This window comes from Apteryx rowi, unplaced genomic scaffold (assembly GCF_003343035.1).
Source record: "Apteryx rowi isolate R43461 unplaced genomic scaffold, aptRow1 scaffold_140, whole genome shotgun sequence".
NCBI lineage: Eukaryota > Metazoa > Chordata > Aves > Apterygiformes > Apterygidae > Apteryx > Apteryx rowi.
This window is the reverse complement of record NW_020447642.1, coordinates 248,885-273,862: the sequence shown is the minus strand read 5'-3', so window position 1 is coordinate 273,862 and position 24,978 is coordinate 248,885. Positions and strand designations below refer to the sequence as shown.

The window sequence follows — 24,978 nt, the reverse complement described above, 5'->3', positions numbered from 1 at the left end:
CATTTGGTGGAGCACCAACTCAGGGCACTGTAGCACCCTAGCAGGTTCACCCTGCAAAACCCGACCCTTGGAAGCACCAGGGAGCTGATTCACAAACACGGAGAATTTGGCAGAGGGGAGCAGAATTGTGACAAATCAGAATTTTGCTTTTTCTAGATGTGAAAGGACTGTTAAAAGCTTCTTTGAAAAACTGACATAGAAAATTACACAAGAAGAGCCCCAAAGCTAGTTACATAGAAATGTCACCTACAAAGAAGCTAGGTAGATTCTGGCATCTGAAAATATAGTAGAGCCTTAATGTCCATTAAGGCTGGCAATCAGCTCACGCTACTACTGAGTGATGAACTGACATTTCACTGCAAACTGCTCAGAAATGACTATTCAGTTCCCAATGTAACGGCAGGCAAATCAGATCTTAACAAAATTATAAAAATGAGTTATCCAAAGCAAATTTATATTTAGTTGTGTTAGAAACACTTAAATATGCACACAAATACATAATTAGATCATGGAAAATACATATGTATATATGTCTACATATACACATACATGCATATGTATTTTACTGGATATAAAATATAACAATTTTACAATAAGGTTTTCGATTCCAACCACAGGAGAATCCACAAAAGATTCTGTAAGTTGAAGAGATAATATGCAGAACTGGAGGTAAGGAAATCCAGTGCTACATGTGAATATAGACATGTATAAACTGAAGAGGAAAAAGACTGTTGAACTCCAGAAGCAAAGAGGGTTCCTGTTGCCTTCTTAAACTGGACTTCGGCCCAATAATTAATGAGAATTATCAAGAACTGACAAAGTCACTACCTCCAGATGAGGTATTATGCTGTATATTAGAAGGACCGAATTTTACAGAAGACATCTAAAATTCTCCTAAAATTCAAGCACATTCTCATAATTATTAGATCTAAGGAGAACAAAGACCAATGTCTTATCAATAATTATATAGGACAAACTGTCCCACATAAATTCTTAGCCTTAGAAAATGAAACATTGATGTAGTTCTTTAAATAGATTATTACTTCCATAGATGCTCCACATGTTTTCATTTTCTTCCAGAAGTTGCATTAGCCAATTCTAATAAATTAAAATATGTCAACTTGGAACGAATCAGTTACCAGCATAACCCAATGGGAAACCTATCTGTAATATTTTTCTTTTATTGAGTACAAAGAATTCAGAATCATGACTCTTAAAATAAAGGTAGATGAAATAGAGACTGCAGAAGAAAAACTTGTTTTTGTAATACTGTCAAATGCATCTCTGCAAAACAAGACTAAAACTAAATGTAATGGGATCAAAGCTCATTGTAACTCTACAGAAAACAGATTGGCTGGGGTTTTCATGGTGCTGTAGTTTAAGTTAATTCAGCACTATCAGAATATTATGAAAACACACACATTGTATGTAGAGTCATTTGAAATCTTGCCACCTTGTTTATGTTAGTCTAATATCTAATGTTAATTTAAAGTTCTAATGTTAATTTTATTGTAGTCATACAATTTATTGCCCTAAATGCAAAACATGGCTTTAAAACTAAACCCTTGAAGTATCATTTTCCAAGATTTTCTGTAAATATCTGCTACACCGTAGTTTTAAAAACTCTTAGATGCTTTGTCATTTGTCAATAGTTTAAAGAAAAATAAAAAAGGAAAAACGGACAAGCACTGCTGACTATTTAACATATGACCAATCCTGAACTTCAAAATCCTTTAACCAACTTTCATTAAGTTTAAGCCTTTATCTTTTTGAGAAAAAGTGCAAAAGCAGCATGTTAGCACTGAGCTCAATAGCTTTTAACTATAGCACTATACTTCCGCTTCTTTTAAATGGAGGGGGAAAAAGTAGCTGTTACACTTGCGGAACTTTTCCCCTTATTTTCCATACATACCAGACAATACTTCCCAAGATTTATTATTTCCTAAATATTTTTATAAAACTTCTAGCAAAATTAGAGATTGCATGGAATGAGCCATGGGATATAAATGCAAGGTAAACAGAAGCAGTCAAACATGCAGACTGGCAGTCTAGTAAAATGGCCTCAGTGCGTTCTGTAATAAAAGAGAAATCCTGTAGAAGGTACATAATCATTTAAAAAGATGAACTTACAGCCCAATGCACACACAATTGCTTTCATTATAAAACACTTGCTAAACATGGCGGTTAAATTAAAATCTTGAAGTAAATCAAAAGGCAAGATTTAGCAGTCAACCAAGCATCTATTTATTACAAAAGCAGACTGTAGGTGAACATCACCAGAAAAATGTTTAAAAAGAAATAAGAGCACTATTAATTTGGAAAATAAGAACAACAACAAAACCAATCAATCCCCATTAAGGGGATTATTGGTTATTTTGGAATTATGGTTTTTAATGGAAAAAATCTGTTATCTATAGCTATTAATGGAAAAAAATCTGAAAGACCTCCCCAAAACAAAGGCAGAAACACCAGCGTTATTAAAATATAAATTTGATGTCCATCCTTGCTAGCTTTTGTTGATAATTCTAAAAGGATTAATTTGACCACAGTGTTTCACTTTATGGATTTTTTTAAATTATTCTTTAAATTCTCCAAACAACTGAGGAAGCAACCTGTCTTTGGAGCACATATATATGGTCTGTTTTCTAAGATACTATGTGGGAGTGGAGAGGAAAAGGAGGAAAATTAGTGAATTACAGTCATTCTTACCACCTTCTACTACGTAAATATCTTGACCCAATCAGTAATGTCAAGGGAAGCATGTAGAGCTGCAGGAAATAATTTACATAAATGAACTTTTTAAGTATTGCCCTCCATACAAATGACTAGCTTTTCAAAAGCTGAGAACACCTGGAAGCTTAAAGTCTACTCACCAATACAGCCAGCTTTACTTTTTAATATTCACACTTTAATATTAAGCTTAGTGCTCTCTATAAGCTTAATGATCATGGACACTAAAATAGGCAATAAATTCCAACATAAAATATATATTGTTTGGTATTCTGTATGACAGCCATATAATTTCTTTTAGAAACATAATGCTATCAAAGGAAGGGATATTTTTAAATTAAGAAACTGTTCTAAAAAGTTACTGTAATATTTGAAGTTTTTTTAATGTAAAGCTGCTAGAACAAAGTATCAAGGAAGAAAAAAAGAACAGGAGAACAGAACACACACTGGCAGAATTTAATTTAATTATGTCCCAAAACTGAACACACATGCTAGAGAAGAGTTAATGATATGTATATCGCCTGATGGCTCCCTGAGGAGCAATTTGCCAATACAGCTCCATTACATCAGACATAATAAAAATGTCTGTGTTGACCAGTAAAAGCCAGGTCTGGTTCTCTTCAAACTCCATCACTCTGGTGGTACGTGAGTCATTCTTCCTTTTCCCTCAGTCCTAGCAAAACTACTTCTTTAGTAACTATTTACAGTTAATGTCAGGAAAGAAATTTTCATGAAATTCATGACTTTTGAAGATTAATCTAATAAATTATCATTGCTAGCTGCTAAACAGACAAAGGCACCTGGCACTAGCTACTGTGTGTGTTCTGTAAGAGCTGAATAAAGAACCAGGTAAAAGAACCCTTAATTTTATGAAAAAACAAACCTACTTGCAACAAAATTTTAACAAAGTCCACAAGCCCGTACAATATTAAATACTGATTTTAAAATTACCAGTTTTCAGCTAGCAGGAGTTTGAACTGTACTTAGATTAGATCAAATTACATAATAACTAACAAGGAAAAAAAAAAAAGGCCCTGGATGTCAAAAACAAAAGCTATATGGTACAAAACAGAGGTACATGACAGCAGGAAAAAAAAAATAGAATTTTTTTTCATCTTCCTTTTCCACCACATCAGTCTTTGATATCAAATTGCCACTTTTAAGCATAAGTCTACACTGAGTGCAAAATGCAGTTTAAATTGTTGGGCTCCCCCACATTAGACCACATTCATTTCAGCTTACAATTTGCTAATATAGCTTGATGATCCCAGTATTCAGGAAGGAGATGGAAAATGGTTGTGGAAGAAGAGGGCATGGTTTAAAGTGCTGCTTTAAGAAGAAAATACTAATGGCTAGTCTCATTTTTTAAAATACTATATGTTACATAATGCAGTCCTATGCAGATGTAATTATATTAGTATAAACTGCTTTATACAAATATACCTTATTAAGTTTCATTGAGCCAAATAAGCTATATGTATATAAACACATCTAAAATGGCATATTCGTATAGGCAGATGGAGGGACAAGGGTCAGTGTAGGCTACTGTTTTAATTACATTTTAAATGAAGTTAAATGACATATTAAATGGAGAAAAAATTAAAGTATATATTTTAAGTGAATTTCTTTTTGAGAATAGCATCAAAATAACTAAATCTTAGCTAACTAAGTAGTACCAGATAATATAATTAAACATTAATAAACAAAATCTTGAGACAATATGATTTATATTGAAATTTAGTTGCTGATGACACAGGACATTATTATATTAATCTCTTGATCTTTCAATTCTAATTAAATTCCCTTGATCAAATCTTTTTTAAAAATTAAATCACAATTGGAGAATTTAAGCCGTATGGTTTTGCACTGCTGATTCATTTGTCATATATAAACACTTTCCGCATTTCCAGAGTTCAAAGTTATTTTCAAAATGTAGTTTCTTTCTGTTATTACATGATCTTTTTTGTACACTCTTCTCTCTTTGGCTGTTTTATTATTATTAAACTCCTACATGCCAGTTTAGAAGCTGCCTGGGCTGAAGATAATACATAGTTACTATCTAGACTTTTTTTTAATCTCCCGTACGTTCTAACGCTGATAACGAAATCACAAGTGCTCCAGGTGAAACACGGCGTATCATGTTACTCACAGCAAGCAAGAGCAAACCAGGCTACTTTATAATACTTGAGTGATTGTTTAAAGAAAAATTGTCACATAATTCCATATTTATCCCAATACAATTAGCTGAAATGACACTAATGGAAAAGTATAGATGCTAAATGATGTAATTTAAAAATAATTTTAAAGTAAACTATTTATTTCTCTCAAGAAAACCATCATCTTCTGCCTATTCAACACAGCAAGACATTTGTCAGCGTGGATTGCGTTTCCTGATCATTCATAACTAAGTTAATACACACCTTAAACATTTTATCTCTATTTCTTATTGATGGGGCAAAGATTTAAGTAAAAAACTGTGACACACTCTCGAGAAAAATATGCCTGCCTCTCCACACTGCCCAGGACGGGGAGCTGCGGGGCCATCCGAAGGGTACGCGCCCGGGAAGCAGCAAGGGGACCCGGAGGTTCGGGCACCGCGCTCGTAAAGGCAACGACACGCTCTCACCCTCAACGCCTAACGGTAACCCCGGCAGAAGGATGCTCGAGAGGGGAAAAGATGTCCCCACGCGTAAACTGGCAACGTAGCCAGCGACCAAGCACCTCCACGTCCCATCCTCTAACGGCCGAGGCACGGCTGCGCACAGAGCCAATTTATCTATCTTCTTCTGCAGAGAGAAGTAATGTCCAATTTGAACAAGACAAAGGCAGATAAACCCAACAGTAAGATGTATCTTATTTTAAAAGAATAATTTGCACGATGAAAAGCATTAAGTGATGGAAACAGCAATCTGTCATAACAAACAAGGTTTGCGCAGTTTAATTTGAATTTTGTGCCCTGTGTGTTCTGCATGAAATCTGACGCAGCAAAAGAAAACTTCTCACAGCGTATTTGCTCTTGAGTCTTCTACCAGAAAGAGACAGGAAAGATCTTCTTTACTTCGGTATTTTTTATACCTAGAGCAATACTATTTGAAGCAATCCTTGCTTCAAAGTTAAGACCTAGATCACACTTATTTTGTCAGTGAAGATTACCAAAACCAGAATCAGTATAGAAAGTGAAATATGAAGACTCGGAGATGGTAAGTTAACCTGTGTGCCTTTTCTCATATAAATTTTAAAGGCTATTCTTCAAGAATGTATAAATACTTGAAATGTGCGGTTCCAGTTCATGGTAAGGAGAACCATGCGGTACTGAAGATGCCCCAAAGCACCACCGCAAATGCTGATTTGCCAACCCGAGCAAGAGGGCAAAAAACACAACAAAAGAGGTAAACAGTGGGACAATAAAAGTCCCAAAACTAGTGAGGTTCGATGCAGTGCAAGTCTGAAGAAAAAGTTGCACAACCACAGGAAATCCACAGAGACAATCAGGTCAATCTGTGCCCTGGGTTAACGGACTTAGAATACCAATGAAGGCAGATGAAACTACATTAATTTAATTTTAGTTGGAGACCAAGTGGAAAAAAACTGGGTCAACAATAACAAACTTGGAGCAAAGCTGCAAGTCAGAAAAGAAAAAAGAAGAGAGAAACAGAGGTATCTCCTTTAGGAAGCTTTAGAAAGTAGTAGTCACATATGTTAAAAAAAAAAAGAAAAGAAAAGAAAAAAAAGGCCAGGGACACTTTGTTAATGAATACACAAATGGCCATGTCAAAAAAGCTCAGATTAAAACACACCTTTAGTTGGAAACAGTGTCCTGTCTAGCATTAAAAAACAAATGCAAGAATGTTCTTAGATCCTCTTTACTACTGTTTTAACCTTATCGCTTCTAATGCTTGATAATCACATTTTGTGATCTCCTTATGAGATGTGCTTGTAAACTCTTACTACTTCTAAGGAAAAAAGCCAAATAATAAATTCACAAGAACTTTCATTCTTATGTTTTGTTCTCCCATGGACATTGTTCTTCTACCTTCTTTTTTATTATTCCTATACCCTCATTGCTTTTCACAGTTAACAACTGTATTTTATGATCGCTTTATGAGAGGTGCTTGTAAACTTAGTATTTTTAATTAAGAAGTTAAAAAACATACAGAAAATTTTAATGTCCTGAAAGGCAGAATATTATGAAAACTTTTACCCAGACCAAAACACATTGGTAAGTGCAGCTGAGCAGATCAAGAAGGGAGTATCTTAGATGCACTTGGTAGAAAGATGTTGGAACTCAAGATCAGTTTCTGCCAATAAAAATACTTGTCCATATACTTATATCCCTAGGAATATTTACTATATTATCAATAAATTTCCACATCTGCTATTTCTCAGAGTTGTTACTTACCCCAGTTTTATCACATAGACGTAAAGTATGAAAAGACCCAACAGCAAATAATTCCCCATCCATAGTCCAGGCAACAGATGTTATAGGATATTCATGCGGCTGTGAGCTGTACAGTATACGCCCATAACTGTCCCAAACCTTAAAAGGAAAAAAAAATTGAATATATTTTGTGTGTGCCTTTACTTATTCTAGAGGTATCACTTTCCCTCATATTCACCTAAGTTACAGAAATACACTTTCCATTCTTAAATCATTCCATTAAAAACACAGGTACTGAGTGTACTTAGTATTTTTATTTATTTTAAAACACACTTGTCAAAAGAAATTCTCCACTGAGGACAAATTAAAAATGCACTAACTTTTAGAATTCTAGACCAACAAATGTTCTGTAGAATCACATTCACACTTCTAAGTTATTTTAAAACATTTTTGTATAACTGGAAAACCACACCTAATATTGTAGTTTATCTTTCATTAAAGGTTGTTCACAATCAATATTGGTTTGTTTGACGCAATGGAATTTGCTTTGCTATCATGGCAAACGTTACATTGCTCTGTATAAAATATTTTGAACTAACAACTGAGTTTTGTTTCCTGCACTTTACTGTAAGTCTCTAACAGAACCACAAGGATTATTCTATTTGCATTTGTTTTCCAACAGTGGAAGACAACTCTGCAAATTTCCAGACCAAAGAGATTTTATAACTGATTGTAACCAACAGAAGACCAGGAAGTTAATTCACAGAATAATTTGTTTTTAACACTTTGATAGAAAATTAAAAAAAACCCAACTCCGTTGTATGATTGTATCACAGCCATCATACACTCTTAAGAGAAGGACAGAACGAACATATTGTACAACTAAAAATAAGTTTGTAATTAAGGGAAGAAATACAATATGTGCTTTCTATTTTGGATATACAATATTCCAACCATACAATTTCCTAAGATATTCACTAATAATATATTCACTTTCTCAGTACATATTATAGCTTATATTATTGCAAGTATTTATTGTTATATTTCTACACATTTTCCTTTGGGAGTTTGTTTCAACTGCATTTTACTTATTTTTATTTTGGCATATTTTCTCAAGCAAACATTTGTAATTTTATGCTACTAGATAGAGTGAGATGTATTTACAAATAATACAGCTTAATACAGCTTGGGGTCATAAGTTTTTCCTGAAAACTGAAAGGCTTCTTTAAATATTAGCTTATAAGTGTTACTAAAATTATAAAACATCAGGCTGCCTAAAAATATCCCTTTCGGTAATTTAGTTTCCCCTAAAAAGTTAACAAGTACTAACCTTGTATTTACAGTCTTCGCCTGCAGACAGAATAAGATCATTGACTGAGTTCCAGTCAATTTTTAAAATAAGTCCATCATGGGCTTTCCACTGAAATGGAAAAAAATAAATTAACTATAGATGCAACAAGTCTGACAACTTTTAGTATTTATCATTTATCATTTAGTAGCATTCACATGCCCCAAACTAGATCAGGGTTTCCAACCATAAAAATGCACAGATATTATCTCTTCTGCAAAATAATAGATCGAATACAGTCTAGAATAAGGTAGAAGGAAAGCATAACAATCTACACTGAAAGAACGTTCCAAGCTATGGCTTCTGTATTGTTGTCCCTTTTCATAATCAAAAGAAACAGAAAGGCTTCTGCATTTTTCTGCCTTTTCTTTATTTATAAAAGGGAAATGCTTACTCAAAGGCCTCAAGCTTATCAGTAGCAGAAATTGTCAAATAAATTTAATTTAGGAAATGAACAATTCCTTTATTCTTATTCTCAAAAAAAGAATAATTCTGGTTAAAATAGGAGAGCAAAAAAGAGTGGCACATGTGCTGCATGGAAAATTTCAGCACAAATCTTTTATGTTTGGCAAAATTATAGAAGACAAAAACATTTTCACATGGGAAGTGTGAGACAACCTTAACAATAAATGGTACTGTCAAATGTGTATATGATTAGTATCAAATCAGAATATATCTTGAAGTCTGGTTTAACATAGTAAAGGCATTATACAAAGTCAAGAGAAGAACATAACATGCTAGAACCACAGGCAGCAATTCTCCAGATCTGCTAGTTTTACTCTGAGAACTGGAGTAAGTACATCCACTGACTTTAATGCAGCCCCACTTTTAATTCCCTTAAATTTTTACCTGATTCTAAATTAATACTCACAAAGCTCAGTACATACATAATTTTATATTAATGATACCTGTAAAACTTTAGCATTTGGCTGCAGAGGTTTAATAATCAGCTGCTTTCCTGACGTATAGAGAACCTTTTCAGAATCGGGTCCCCAGGCTACTGAGTACACTGGTGTTCCTGCAGACAGCATGAAAGAAAACATTTCTTATGAAGACTTGTCTGATCAAACTGGTACAGCCACTTCAAACTGGTTACTTAAAATCATGCATCAAAAACCCAAGTGTGGGAGAAGGCCAACCTAGGGGCAACTATTTGCCCCCGGTACTTGTATAACTGTAGGTAAGTTAGTAAGCAGTCAAACACTTACTGCTTTCAACAGGACCACTTTAAATTTAACACTGAACAAATCAACTACAGACCTCACCAAAACAAATGATGAATTAGTGACTTGTAGATACTACATCTGGGTTACTGAAAATGTGTATGACTTAACTACTGCTACAGGTACCTAATTCACAATGCTCTCCTCTTCATGTACCGTACCTATCAATTCTTCCTATGTATCATGTAACTTTTAAGACCCACTTATTTTATTGCAAAGTCTATCCCACTAGCTCCAACTACATTTACCACTTGCTTCTTCAGTTCACGCTTACTGTAAAACCATCTCTGGAAGAACTTATACCACCAGATTTCTTCCTTTATAAGATTTCCTCTTCTTCTTTTTCACTGAAATTGTTTTCATAGCAAAACAGTTTCACTGCTTTGGCTTTGCTGAACCTCATGTCTAAACTCCTAATTGTTTTCCTGTTTCCCCTCTCTTAAAAAAATCTGACCAGTTTCTTACAAGACACATTTGAGCAAAATAAGATGATATCTTCCTTCTCAGGTTTGGGTAGTCTTTCAGCTTTAAGGTGCTCCTCTCCTACCTGGAGATACTGACCCCCTTGGCTCATGGCTAACCAGGACACTGCAAAGATTTTCGTTGCCCTTCTCCATTTGTTCAATTTTCTCTATAACATCAGACAAAGCCCTTCATGGCCAATTTACTTATAAGGCCTATCTGCATCGTGACATCTTTCATTAAGTATTAAAATGTTAACTCTTCCCATTGATCAGTCCACAAGGTCAAGCCTTCAATGCCCAGCTGTCAAACCTTCAGATCTTCTCTCCTGCTTTCCATCAGATTTGTAAACACTTCCCATAAATATTTACAAAACCATTTCATGTTTACCTTGAAATGCCCCCCAGAACTAGTCTGCCAGAATACCTACAATACGATTACATCAAGCGCTGAGACCACTGCTTGTGATACTGACCAATATCTAATTTAACATCAAGAAATATTTGTATCAGAAACAAAACTAGAAAATCAGGTAGATGGTCCATCAAGCCACCACCTATCATTTTAACACTGTGCTCTTAATATCACATCTTTCTCAAACATCACTTTCTATTGCCATTTACCATGCTATTTATTTGTAAAACCTTTCATAATTCAAGTTCTACACAATTCCAAAAAGCAAACAATAATAGCTGCATTTTTTATTTATTTGACCTTGTATTCTTTGATGCGACTGTATTCACAGTTGCCACTTAAAAGATAAGAAAATCAACATGAAAACAATCACCCTAATACTTGCTAATAGCCATTGTGGGTAAAAAATACTTTGTGTTGCACCTGAATTATTCTTTGGAAGATGTTTAAGCTCCATAATTAAGACTGTACCATAATGCATTTTTTTGTTTTGCTGTACAAATAAAGAACAAACATCCCATACACAAGCAACTTGCAAAATGAATTAACAGCAGATCAAACTAGAAAGAGTGGCCTGCAAACTTCACAGATTTCTCCCAATTAAGTGGAAAGATTTTTTTGTGGATTAAAAACTCCAGAATGAGGTAGCCAAAATAAAACTGAGTGCTTTGTTTTGAAAACACATAATGTTGCAGTTTTAAAATATCTTTTTGAAAACAGAAGTGAAAAATGGCATGGAAAAAACATCCAGGAAAAAAAATTAATCAGACTTGCCAACTACACAAATATTTTCCTCAGTACTTGACAGGATTGCTCTCCTCTGAAGACAAAGAATCAAAGTATTACTCTGCTCGATTCCATGCAAATAAAACTAGGAAAATTAAATAAAGAGCATGTCCAAACATTTATTTCTGTCACAGCAAAAGCCCTGCAGCAATGGAGAGCAAGTTTCAGCATAGCCTCAGTATTACAAGACATCAGGAAACAGTGAATATAAAACTGCAAGGAGGCAGACTGTGTAATAAGCCCCTGTCAGATCATTCTTTTTACTTTTTGTAGAACTTGCTTCCATACCTTTGGAAATGGGAAAGAGAATGCTTATTTCAGGACTCTGTTTTTCAACTAACAGACTTAATATTCTCCCTGGCAGAAATGAGGCCTTTGAAGAAGCAATTCAGTTGTCTAAACACGAGGATCTAGAGCGATGTGATGTGCCTAGTGTACCCCAAGATATCCGTATGGAACTTACAGACATGACACAGGACCTTAAGGAAATCCACCTCCTTCAGGAATAGATTTGGCGATTAGGCACAGTAACTTAAGGAACCTCAAACGGCATTAATGGCACACCTAAATTAAGGCAACTAGAACTGCACCCCAAAAGTTCTATCGGAGAAAAAAGAAACCTAAGAAAGAGCAATTATTACAGTCTAAACATTTGTACTTGACAACTTAAGAATTTTAGAAGAGGAAAATAGAAATAAATTCTGCTTTAGTCTCAAAAATGTGCTTTACTTAGGGATTCAAGCATATTTTAGTTGATAACTATCAATTTGATCAAATGAATTAAAATTGAGTAAATAAACCGTTTTTAGTACATCTATCATTTATGGTAATACGAAACCCAAACAGTCTTAAGAAAATGCTCTTACTGGGTAAAATTTTCAAAGACACTTCTGGCATTTTTCTGTTTCTAAAAATGACTCAGGCGCTCCCTTTCGATGGGAGTATTTTGATGAGATTTAGACAGTTAACTGATTGAACGGATGTATCAACTGTCCTAACGTCATCTAATATCTTACCAGTTCTTCAGCCTTCAAATTTTCTCTCTGAACAAAAACCTGATTTTATTATAGCTATCAATTCAGCACAATAAACTTGATTTGAGCTTTCAAACATTTAAACTCTAAACCGAGATCTGGTGTCATTGCTCCTGAATATTTTTGTGATTTGTATATTTTATTTTGGGAAGGCATTTATTTTATTTTGTTTAGAACTAGAGAATGATGTAATTATCATGTACCTTTTGGGCGGGGGCTTGTTACTCTTCAACCACGGTAAGTCAGTAGGAGACAATTCACAGAAACATAGAACATACATTAAGTAAACCTGGCACTAGCTATTTTCCTGCTGGCAGCAATTTGTGTTGAAAATGACATAAATTCTGACACCAGCTGTACAGAAATTCAAAATAAACTAATTTTTGTCCTGCTCTAATGCTGATTAAACAGTCAGAAGATTTTTATATTTAAACCAAACGTTTAAAAATTTTACGATGGCTAACTACTTAACCACAATTTCCAGGGTTTAACAGCAGGAGCTAAGTTAACTCATTTCCTTCTGCGCTTAGCAAGAACTTGGTTGGGAAAGGACAGCCAATACATTGCATTGCTGTGGAAAGAAAAATTCAGCAGAAAAACTGGAGTGAATTGCATTGGTGGTAAACAGTTTCACGAAAAAAAATACTGTGCAACAAAAGTAGCAAAGGTGGGCTGAGAGAAGATCTGAAGAAGGAACGTCAGCAGGAAGCTACAAGGTGGGCTTTTCACATTTCAGTGCTCTACTAGCAGATGTTAATCTCAACGAACCAATCCAGTGGCCAATCGGTGTAACAGGGAAAGAGCTAAGGTTGGGTGCAAGGGTGACTGAGCAGTCACTGACACTTGCGGCCATAGCAGATTCTTTGCTAATTATAACAGCATGTCTGTATGAGACTTTTTCCTTCCACAGCAACAAAAACATTAATTCAGACAATTTTATGTCTCTCTGTGGCAGCACAAAAAGAGGAGCTGCATCTTGAATACCATCATCCCTTAAAAAGCAAGTCCCACTTCACAATAATTAAAGTGTAATTAAAGTGTATACATTGCAACTGTTGTGATTTTGCTTTCAGTAACCAAAAAAGGCAACCTGCACAGCAATTATTCACATTACTCCCTCATGCTTTTCTTAGCGTATAAGCCAGATGTATTTATGTATTTATATGTATTTATTGTTATGTAAAATACAATCAGGATATAAGTAGTCTTCTAACTACAATAGCCTTAGATAATTTAATACAATAATGACTATAAATGAAACAGGCTTTCACATGTAATATTGTTTAAGTTACAGCATACCAAACACTGGAAGCCCATTGAAAAAAGTCAGCACGATCAAAAGATAATATTCAAGAAAGATAAAACTTTAAGAGTAGAAGTTTACAAATACAATGTCAGCTTGAAAGAAAGGCGACAGAGATCACCTGAAGAACTACAAATCCATCCAAGGTAAATTAGTAAAATGTATAAGATAGAAGCAGTAAGTCTGTGGATAATGATATTTAAATGATAAATAATTAGTGTCATATTCTTTTATACTGGGAAGTCATGGCTTCACCAAGAATAAAAAAGCAGGACTGAACTGGCCTGTACAATGTATGTGCATTTTCATAAAGGTTACGGTGAAGTTCTTCACCAAATGCTCTTAAAGAAACTAAGTTTTCACAGCACGAGAAGGAAAGTCAACCTGTGAATTTAAGATATGGCTTTCCTGCAAGCAATTATACCTGTCTTTACTGGAATTAGGGACACTAAAATAGTTAACAAGGTCGAGGAAGCTAAGGAGTGCTCTAACCTACGATAGAAACTATATATCCTTAGACAGTAATCAAACTTGCAGCTTAAAGATGGAGAACTGAAATATCACCTGATCTTCTGCCTTGATGTTAGAGGACCAGTGTGTTTTGTGACTCACATTAAGAAGGCAGGTGCTCCAGCATAAGCCTGGTTGCAATTAAACACTTAGGGCGGATCCATGAGACTTGTCTGTCCACTAAGGTTCTCAGATCTTGGAGGAAGAGTAAAGTTATCAGCAAAGTTATCAGATTCATTGATGGGATGAGCTAAAAAAAATGGTGCTGCAGGAATAATCTTGATAGTAATGAGAAAGGCACGCTTGCATTCTACTTTTTTATTTTCTTCTTTTTGTTGCCATGACCAATACCTTTGAGCCTGCAGGGGATGATGAGGGTTAGAGAGCCAGTAGTTTATGAGCCTCACCAGTAGCGATTTTGGACAAAGACATCTCAAGAGAGGCTATGTAACTGTGGGCTCAGCACTGGTCCTACTGACCAGATATTTGGTCTGTGAAGGACTCAGTGCTGGTGGCACCACTGAGCCTACAGTAACACAGACCCTGTAGGGCTTCACTGCAAATAATCTTAGCGTCAGGGTCTACAATGTACCATAAAAATCTGTGCTGTTAAAGCTGTTCTTTCTTTCATACGTGGGCCTTCGACTCTTTGCACATCTTACCCTTTATAGTTTTGTGGCACTGTCCAAAGGAAGAGAGACACTTTGAGCACAGAGCCATGCTGCAATGCGTGCATCACAGAATACACAGATACAATGCTGTTTTAAGCACAGTCATGTGGGTTACCAACATATACCAAAGGAAGCCATGAAAAAATATTACCTCATCCACATGTATCAGTACACAGCACCAGCTGGAAGCCCAAAGGATTGCAAATATAGCAATTTTTAAAAAGCTTTCTGTTTAAGGAAAAGGAGAAATAAAAGGAAGAATATAATCTAAGGATGAAAAAGCAAGATCGGGCTCAAAGAACAACGTAGCCATAACAGCAATATGTTACAGCTAGAGGCTGAATGCAATAGAGGCTATTGGGGCAAACTAACTTGATTCCATGCATCAGCATGATGGAAGGACATGGGGCCAGAGCACTCTACAGAAGTACTGAAAAGGCTAAAAAAGGGAAAAAATCTATATTCGTGTTTCCGTAGTGAATAAAAATCCAAAGATAGAATAGGCATGTGGACCATTATTCAAAGATAAGACGTTGAAAATTTATTTCTAATACAAAGGCATGAGTAGAAAGAATGTTAGCAATGGTAATCCTTGCATTTCTTAAGGAGATGATAAAGAAAGTGCAAAATTAGCTCAAACATAATATACTTCTTTTAAACAACATAAAATTTCTGCAGAGTCCTATCCTGATGCCAGGTATGTCAGCAGCTTACAGAATGTTCTGCAGGAATCTGATCCTGCAAATTAAAAGTTTAAAGGGCTTTTGAGCCTCATAGGATCTTATCTTAAAACACAAATACAAAAAGAGAGTTATTCCATGGGGACCCAATTCTTCCCTTACACTATACCAGCAGCTCTGAGAAATCAATAGAAATTCAACTTGCATATATCAAAATAGAATGAGGCTCTTACTTTATAAGCTTCATCAAACTAAGCATGATACCTCAAATAAGCACAGTTAAACATAAGAAACTTGAAATACATGAATTGAGAAACACTGTAGAGTGTGTTGTGTTGTTCAATTTTTTTTCAAAAAATATAGTTTGATTGGCTTATCTTTTTACATTGTAAGCATGAAAAATACATTACATCTGAATATGAACTTCCTTAACAGAACTGAAATACATTTTACCTTTACTCCTGTGGTTAAAATGCCTTCAACAGGTTGAAAGAATTTAGATAATTTGTTTTAGAAAGAGATAAGGGTCTGACATTTAACCCAACCCCAGGTGCATGTGGTTTCTTAAAAATGTCAAAAGGTCACATGATTTCAATGTATGAAGTCTGAAAAACAAAATCTAGCTTGATATTTTCACTGAAATAGTATATAAATGTTAGAAATTATGATTATAAAAATTTGGGTGTTTTAAATATCAAATGCGTATAAAAATGTATTTGCAGCTTGCAGTGTTACACTTTAAAATAATGTGATCTTAAACTGACTTAAATAAAAATAACTGGAATGCTCTAGTAAGCATAAAACTGTAGTTACAAAGCTAAGACTGAGGTTAGGTCTCTATGGTCCCAGTTCAACAAAGAACTTAAGCACAGGAACAGTTTCACTTCAATAGGACTCTCTGCATACATTAAATTAGTTACTGGGTTAAGTAGATTGTTGAACCAGGGCTGTTAAGAGCTTTAAAGCACAGAGGAGCTAACCTATAAACACTTTTTCTCATCTTTCAAGCATTCTTGCAATGCTTTTAGAAATTTTTTTTTAGTTTCACCATAAGAGTCAGTGACTTGGTATTAAAAAATGGATTTATTTTGAATTCTTCGATTCTTTTGTCTCTCCAGAATCCTTGGGGTGGAAGTGAAAACAGTTGTCTGAAAATATTGCAAGAGTACTTTTCTTTTAGAAAATGCTTTTTTCTTGAAGATATTCATCTTATTAAAAAACAAAACTAAATATTTTTCCATTATATTTATCACACAAAACAACTGTCTTGAGGGAGGGATCAATTATAACCATTTCAGCCAAAAAAAGTAAATGTTTCAAAACCTATAATAGAAAAACTGGAAACAATAACAAAAACTATTTTGTATTCATAACAAGACAATTGCTACTTATAATTCAGTAATAAAAATTAGATGAATATTTTACCAATTTCCTTATATTTTGCCAATTGATCTAGCCCAAGCCAAAATAAAGCGCAAACACCCCTGAAAAATTTTTATGAGTTGTAGTTAGCACGTCAGCATGAAAAGAAGAAAGACGATTGTGCTTTATCATGAAAAAAAATCACCTGATAAAAAATTTTTAATAGATACGGTAATTTAGAAATAGACTAAACAGATCTTATCAGCTGTTTTTGAGCTGAGAAGTTCCTCCTTTGAAAACACTGACCAAAAATGCTAACTTCTTTAGAGGTGAGTAAAGGAAATAAGCGTTGTTGTAGTAAGACATGGAGTTCCACAATAAATATTATATTTTAATATAATATCTATAGTTGTTCTATAATTATAAGAATGATGAAATCAATAATGACAATAGCCAATATTAGATAAGAACGGAACACCACTTCTGAGAGTGTATAATGACACACAGTAGGTCCACAGGAACACAATGGGAGCACTAAATGCTCCCATGCACTAGATCGTATTTAGTTTTATTCTTCTACTGATTTTACAATCTAATAATAAATTGTTTAACAGTCAAACACTCTTACTCAAAAAGAGGCCTTTTAAGTGTGGTTTTAAACACTTTAATGAGAACATAGCAGTTCAGGTAACGAAGCTGATAGTCAGAATTTCTACCTGCTAAAATAAAGAGAAAGATCCAGTTCCTACTGAATTCAACTATGGATTTATCTTTAATTTCAGTGGAGCTGATCTAGGCCTTAAAATCCTTAATTAACCATTACTGCCAGGTTTAGGGTCTGGTTTTTCAATATATTTTATATACCAAAAATTGAAAGTTCTAACTGAACTTTAAGAAAATTAACTCACCTTGTTGAGCTAAAGTGGATCTCAGCATTCCACTTTTAGACCAGATTTTCACTTGACCATCTTCACCAACTGTAAGCAGAAAGTTATGGAAATTATCAACTTATAAACAATAATAGATCTAATAATTACAGCAATTGTAAACGTAGGGTATTTATTAGGAAATACTTAAAGTTAGAATATTTTTATTTAAAACCCCAGGTCATTCTACCAGTAAATATTATTTAGGTAGTCTTCCTAACAAGGAAACAGATAATGTTTTAAGGAAAAAATATTTAAGACTCTTCTTCTGCTATTATCAGCAAGTCTTTTCCTCTCCTGAAACTCCCGATAGTCTTCTTATCTGAAGCTGCTCCTGGGAAGAGAAATCCCATCACTATTTAAATACCCCAAGCTTTCTATTTTCTATTCAACATTACTAGTACACTTCATCTATTTACAGTTCAATGGCCCAGGAGCTGATTAAATGAGTCTCTTAGGAGTCCAAAGAGAGCAGGAGCAGATTTTTACGTATTAAACCATGCACTTCACAGTTGATAAATGGTGAAACTGAAGATAACTGAAGGCTTCATTTAGAAAGTTAAAATTTTATAATGTAATTGCATGTTACCAAGAAACTTAGTTAATTTATTAAAGATTAGGTTCTTATACACTATACAGAAAAGTTAGTTATGTGTACAGAAGAAATACAGATTTCCTAATGTGCTATCATATTTAAAAAGTATAGCTCTGTGTCTTTATTTAAACCTTCTAAACTCAGTTAATTAGTAAAAAGGTTCACCAGGACTCTTCATACCATTTCTCCTTTCAAAGGTAATTTACTTACCAGATTTCAGGTTTTTATCTATGGCAGATTTAGCTTTAAATATTTAAAAAATGTAACAAAAACAATTTAAAAGATCTTATTTGTGCACACCTGATACTGTTAAAATAGAACTTCAAAGAATATTTTAACTGATACACTGTCATCAATGATTCACTGTTCCTCCAAGCATAGCTGCAGTATAAGGAGCAGTAGATCTCAGAGTACACTGTTTGGATATGGTGATGAGTTCACATATTCCCCATAAGTATCATGGAGTCTTTCCAAAAGAAGACTGAAAAAGCAATTTTGATTTTTCCTTTGGAGAAATTCCTGAGGCAAATCTCTCTTTAAAAAGAACCCTCCGGGATTTAAGAGGAACATGCCAGACGGACTTCCTTGAAGCCGCATTTTAGAGTCAGACCGAGTCTGGAAACAAGCAGATCCAAAATTATCTTCAGTACTTCTGGACTGAGTTGGAATTTGTCCAAAGAAATCAGCTGGGCTAGATCAACAGGAGGCTGCATAAAATTCTGACACCAACAGAAATCCCACTAAGGAGAAGTCTATCACAGGAAATGCAATTAGTTTCTCCTTAACATCAAGATAGAAGTTTTTGACAAAAATGCCAAAAGCAACTAATTACCAGAAGATTTAGGACAAAAAGACACGTAGCGATACAGATGCTGGAAGATCCCTTTCCCAGCCCCATCGGAGAAAAGGGTTAGTTAGCAACTGGATCTATACCACCCAAATAATCAAGGAAAAGAAGCACCGGAACATCTAAGATGCCCATGAGGCCTCAGTAAACTCTGGTGGCCAAAAAACTCCAATGTCATGTGCAGGGATATATAGGCACTGACTTAGCAACCATTTTTGTAACAGACAGGAAAAGAAAAAAAAAAAAAAAAAATCAATCAAATATTCTCCTTTATGAAGCACAGAATGTCTATGGAAATCTCTTAACATTTTGATATTAAAAACATTTATTTTCCAGTAAATAGAATAACTTCTAATAAACAGGATTACTAAAAGAAAAATGTTTTTACTAGCTTTAATATAGGTTAAAATAATAAATAAAAACCAGAGAACACTCTTCTAAAACAGCATTGATCAAATATCACAAAATTAACCTCTATTACACAAGGTGATTATAGCCCCAATGCTAATGGAGACATTAAAAATAAAGTTATAAATTAGAGTTAACTTTATTTATATTGTGGATTTTGTGTTTCCAATCCCCCCTTCTCACATGAAAATTTAAAGCTACATCAGTACACGAACACTTAATAGACTCAGTTTTATCCATTCAAATTCAATACAGTTAAGATATAAGTTATGAAATTTGGGTCTGTATCTTTTAAATGTATGCCAAGGATTCACTTTTAAAATTATTTTCTCCAAAACACTCTATTGTATTTATCCCCTAAAGTACTTACATTTCGTAAATATTATTGAAGGTACTTATGTTTCATAAATTGTGTTTAATACTACATTTGTGGACCCTTCCATTTTCTCAGGGCATATTGTATGTCAACTTTGTATATTAAAAAAAAAAAAAAAAAAAGGCCTTATTTTGAAAGAGCTCTTCTGCTATTTTAGTTTTCAAAACACTTTAAGTATGCTTACCTGTAACCAGTGCTGTTCCTTCGTAATTCCATCTTCCTGCAAGGACAGCTCCACCGTGCGCCTCTACGCTCTTTTCCAGTCTTCCTGATTTTGAAATCAAGTGGAACTTCCCTAAACAAAGTTCAGGTTAGAAACAGAATATCTAATTTTGTGTTTAGGTATTTACGACAGTAACAGTGTCGTCTTCTGTTAAAAACACACACACAAAGCAAAACCAAAAAACCCACAAAAAAACATGCAATTATATTATTCACAACTATGATAAGCCCAAACAAACAATCTCTTGCAGAAAGAGAATACTTGTAAACCAACTGCAATGCTAATTTTTTTCCCCTTTTGTATGTATAATCTTTATTTTGCCCCTAAATTTTACTTACATCCCTCTAAACGTTTGCACCTTTTTCTGGGGACACAACTCCTCAGTGTTATTTCACTGTCTGAAAGCTAACATACAGAGTTTTATACACCGTACCTCAGGAGAGTCCTTGTGCTTTCTTTTTTAAGAACTGAAAAATCACTCAACACCAAAAGGAAGATGGAAAAGCTAGTACAATCTGACCATCACCGAGCGCCTTTCTCGGAGGAAGCATTACTGTTTGCATTATGGGGCTGTTGTGGAAATTCACAGAAGCCAAAAACAAAGCTATTAATGATTTCAACAGAAGCCTGGGGAAATCTTGCTTTCCAAATGAGGGAGGTTGCTTAAATCCAGGAAGATCAAATTTTAACTGGACCAAAGAGCAGACAAAGGAAATGGGCGGCAGAACAAATGCATGGCTTAGAATAGCTCGGTGATTCAAATTAACTACTTTAAAACCCTTAAAAATATATTTTATCTAATCTGCAAGACAGTGAGCCAACATAAGCAATTTGCAGAGTGACCAGAATTCTTTGAGATAAACAGTACACACATACCTCACACTAAGTGTGTGCAAATGCTCCATCACTCGAGATGGGATAATTTTTCCATTAAAACATACTGCATATGACCCTCTTCCTTGAGAGTATGAATTATAAGACAGGGCATTCTGGTTAAATAGCAGTATCCCAGAACAGCAGCATATTGGAAAAACAGAGAGAAGGGAGGGTATATTTTCACTTACCAAAGGAATTCAAAAGCGTTTGGGGTCCTTATGTGAGGGGGTTTGGGGGTTTGTTTTTTTTTTTTTTTTGGTCATAGCCCTTATGAACAAGCATGAGGGAGATAACATAAAAAGAAGGTAGTTTAACCTGTGGAAATCAGTTATCTCCTATCAGGAGGAACTAGGTGGCATGGAGAAAGAAACTGAGATACCTCAGATGGAACTGAGTATCTTCATCAACTCAAAGAACCTTTTAACAGCCACCAACTAATGCAACGTTTCCAGGAGACTGCAGTGGTGTTTAGCTTGCTCCTTAGGGAAAACTGAAGAATCTAGCTGTGCATTTTAGGAGACCTTGGAAGGCAGGCTGATCTAAAGAAAACTGATATGGTAGATTATTGGCCCTGGAGTAATCTGTTGATGCAACTCATCAGTAGAGGTCCCAAGAAGATCTACAGAAAAAAACAAAAACCCTTCAACTTTTGTCCATTTTAGCATAAGTTGGTTTTGGGCTTTGGGAAAGCTTTAGGCCCAAATAAAAATGATCAGGCCTCCTAAGGTCTCTTCCCTGCACTGGACTGTCATGCAAGCAACACGGCACCTGCCTTCATGCCCAGTGTAAGCGGGATGGGGCAATTCAGAGCCAGAGACCCCAGAGGAACGGTTTAGTTTTCAGCCTTTTATCTCTGACAAAGTACTTCTCCACCAGCAAGGAAAACACGAAGCCTTCAGTGGGCACCAGTCTCAGTCCTGAGCAAGCAGCAAGAGGCTTCCGGCCCTTGCACAGATCAGTGCCGGTGAGACATGCAGCTGGCTAGGGAACGTCGCGACTGAACGCAGACAGGACGAGCTAGGACGAGCGTGTGCTGGTCTCCAGCCCCAACACGGCCCCTCCGACCCCGACCCCAGCCCTGCCCCGGCGGTGCCCGGGGCTGCCGCCAGCCTCAGACTCGCATTTGCGGCTAACTTTTAACTCCTTCTCCTTGTGTGCAAAGGCTCTGAAGAAGCGGTGACCTGAATCTTGGCTAAACAGCACCGGCACGTGTTACACAAGGTAGCAAAGGGTTTCGGTGGCAAAGACTCAAAGGCGAATGTCAAAGGAGCCACAAACTTATGATTGCCATCAGCAACCTTGCCTTGTAAAAAACATGCTCCCCCCCCCCAAGAAAAAAAAGCAAAAAAGTGGGGGTTTACCAAAGGGTGCTCCACTGCTCCAATTCTGGTGTGAGAAGAACTGAAGAGGCAGCAGATACACTCGACTTTGGACCGGAATCAAGTGCAAAAGCACGCTCCCTTTACAGTTATTGTGGGAGCCAGAAGTTAACAGATTTCAATACACTCATTTTTGTGAACGTATATGTAGACTATCAAGACAAGTTCTGTCAGGCTTTTTTTTTGGAAAAAACCTGACCTGTTAGAGGGAACATTTTGCATTTATTATTGCCTGCAACAGTAAGTTACTTCCATTATCATCTACAGGGGAAAGTAGCTTCTTAGGAGATTTAGGTCTTTAATGATAACACCAGTAATGCCAGAAGGTCACCTGAACTACATAAAAATACTGTATCCAAGAAACTTACTTGAGAGAGAAACAGAACACAAGAAGAACTTATGTTCAGAAGAGCCAGAAGCAGAAGCTAAATATACATCTATTTCAGTAATGAAACACGTTATCTGAACAAGTATGTACATGCGGCCGATAAGGGAGTTAGCTCTGAACGGCACAGATGCTAAAACACGGGACACCATGCAGCTACATCCACATCAACATCACAGAGGCCAAGGTGGTAGTTTACGTGGCCTGCACTTCCGGAAGCCTGAAACAACTCGTATTGTGTTCTGTCTTCCCATGTTTAGTTTTGCTTATTTCAGTTTAAAAAAAAAGACTTGAAAACAAAAACAAACTGGAAACAAGCAAAAAACATTCTGGTAGCTTTGTCAGTATATAAACATGACCCACACATTGGTGCTCTCTGTAGTATTGATGAATACAGACCCTACATAGTAGTAAAAGACGTAACACACACAAAAAAAACCCTCCTTAAACTTTGTCTTCATTTTACTTTTAAGCACAAAAGGAAAAATCATCCAGCCAAATCCCTGCCAACGCAGGATTATACAAATGATTCTTTCTCTCAGTATTAAAAATCTTTTGCTTGTAAAATCAGTTTATTTGATCAGACCATTTTGAAATATCATACATTGAACTATATATTTTTGCTTAAGATTAACCTTATCACTTATATTCATACCTGAGTACTCTGAGCAGCTGCTTAATCCGTTTTTTTCTGTATTCACAGCACTAACACGATTGCTAAGACCTCTTTACCCTCATTTAGTTAATTCTTAGATTCTTAAAATTTTCAATACTGTCTTCTGCATTTTAATACATTATTCTAGTTTCTGTTCTTTTATAGACTCTCAGCTCTAAGATACTCGTCTTTTGCATTATTTTAATCGCACATAAGTTGCCTCTGAACTAGCATTATTGATTCCTCAATTATTTCCCTCCCATTACATTCTGGTTTGGATATAGCAGTACACCACTTTGCTGAATAAGAAAAAGAAGAATATCAATACAACTATACTCTGATTTTTGAAGTGACCTTTATTTTCTTTCCTCTGAAGGACTAAAAAATTTTTAGCCATGAATTTAAAAAAGTATAAGAACTAAGGGGTTTGCAGCTCCCAGTTCTGTGTAGCTCCCTCTCCTTCCTAGTCCACAGCAGATGGGGGTCCAGCCCTATTTCTTAACTGTGTAACTTTTTGCATTTATGATATGCAGTTTACACAGCTGTAACTGATTTTTGCATAATCTTTTTTAATTAAGGGTCACATTATTAGATGATACCAGATGGCCTTATTCCAAATGTTACCCTTAATTAGAGAGACGTGGAATTATGTCTTACAGAAACGTTTATCATTAAGATGGAGCGTGGAGTATTCTCACACTACTGGACAAAACCAAATTGTTCACACACAACAAAATTGTTAAAGGCACATCAGAAACATCCTGTGAGACGTTCATAAAAGTCATTACTTAGTTTCAATTCCACACTCATTCATAATGACCCTAATGATAAAACCAGTAAACAAGTTCTAGAATAAGTGTACGTCATTCACATTAAATCCTACAGATACAGGATCTAAACATATAAGGAGAAAATCTAGAGATAAAAATCTATCCAGACCACAAATGAAGTTTCATAACTGTTATATAATGCATAATGTAATACCCAGGGCAGTTTATGCATGCACAGCATCAGTATTGCCATCATAGGGTTTTTTTGCAGTCACAGAAATTTGAATTATTCTTTGAATAAGTAATACATTTTTCATAGTACAGGAAATTAACAATTGCCAACTAAAAATTAGCTTTGTTGGTTGTTCTTTTTTTTCTTGTTGGATTTTTCCTTCATCTGATCACCTGTCTTATCCAATGCCTAGTTTAAAAGATGCTTGTTTATTCTTTAGCCAAGACCTTTTTCACTGCAGAATACTCAAACCCTTTTGAACTATTAATAATCTCAGGTCATTGCCTACAGTATTCATCTCTAACTGACTCAGCTCTTCATAATCTTTATGAACATATTTCACTAACATACCTGGGAAAACCAATGAGCTTCACAAATAGGGAACTAACATACAGAGACCTAGCT

The 24,978-nt window shown here is 35.3% G+C and overlaps 1 protein-coding gene across 17 annotated transcripts in view; it reads right to left on the bottom strand.

Moving 5' to 3' along the window:
- Window positions 1-24,978, bottom strand: part of IFT80 (intraflagellar transport 80) — a 62,055-nt gene that overhangs the window by 27,307 nt on the left and 9,770 nt on the right. For 16 of the 17 annotated variants that reach the window (XM_026057740.1, XM_026057751.1, XM_026057738.1 and 13 more), the window contains 5 exons: window positions 20,238-20,348; window positions 17,810-17,878; window positions 9,365-9,474; window positions 8,439-8,528; window positions 7,130-7,267 (listed from right to left, as the gene is read on the bottom strand). In XM_026057740.1, coding sequence (XP_025913525.1) covers window positions 7,130-7,267; window positions 8,439-8,528; window positions 9,365-9,474; window positions 17,810-17,878; window positions 20,238-20,348 — 518 coding nt within the window. Of the gene's footprint in view, window positions 1-7,129; window positions 7,268-8,438; window positions 8,529-9,364; window positions 9,475-17,809; window positions 17,879-18,722; window positions 19,038-20,237; window positions 20,349-24,978 lie in introns of all 17 variants that reach the window. The other variant, XM_026057752.1, reaches the window with a different exon arrangement.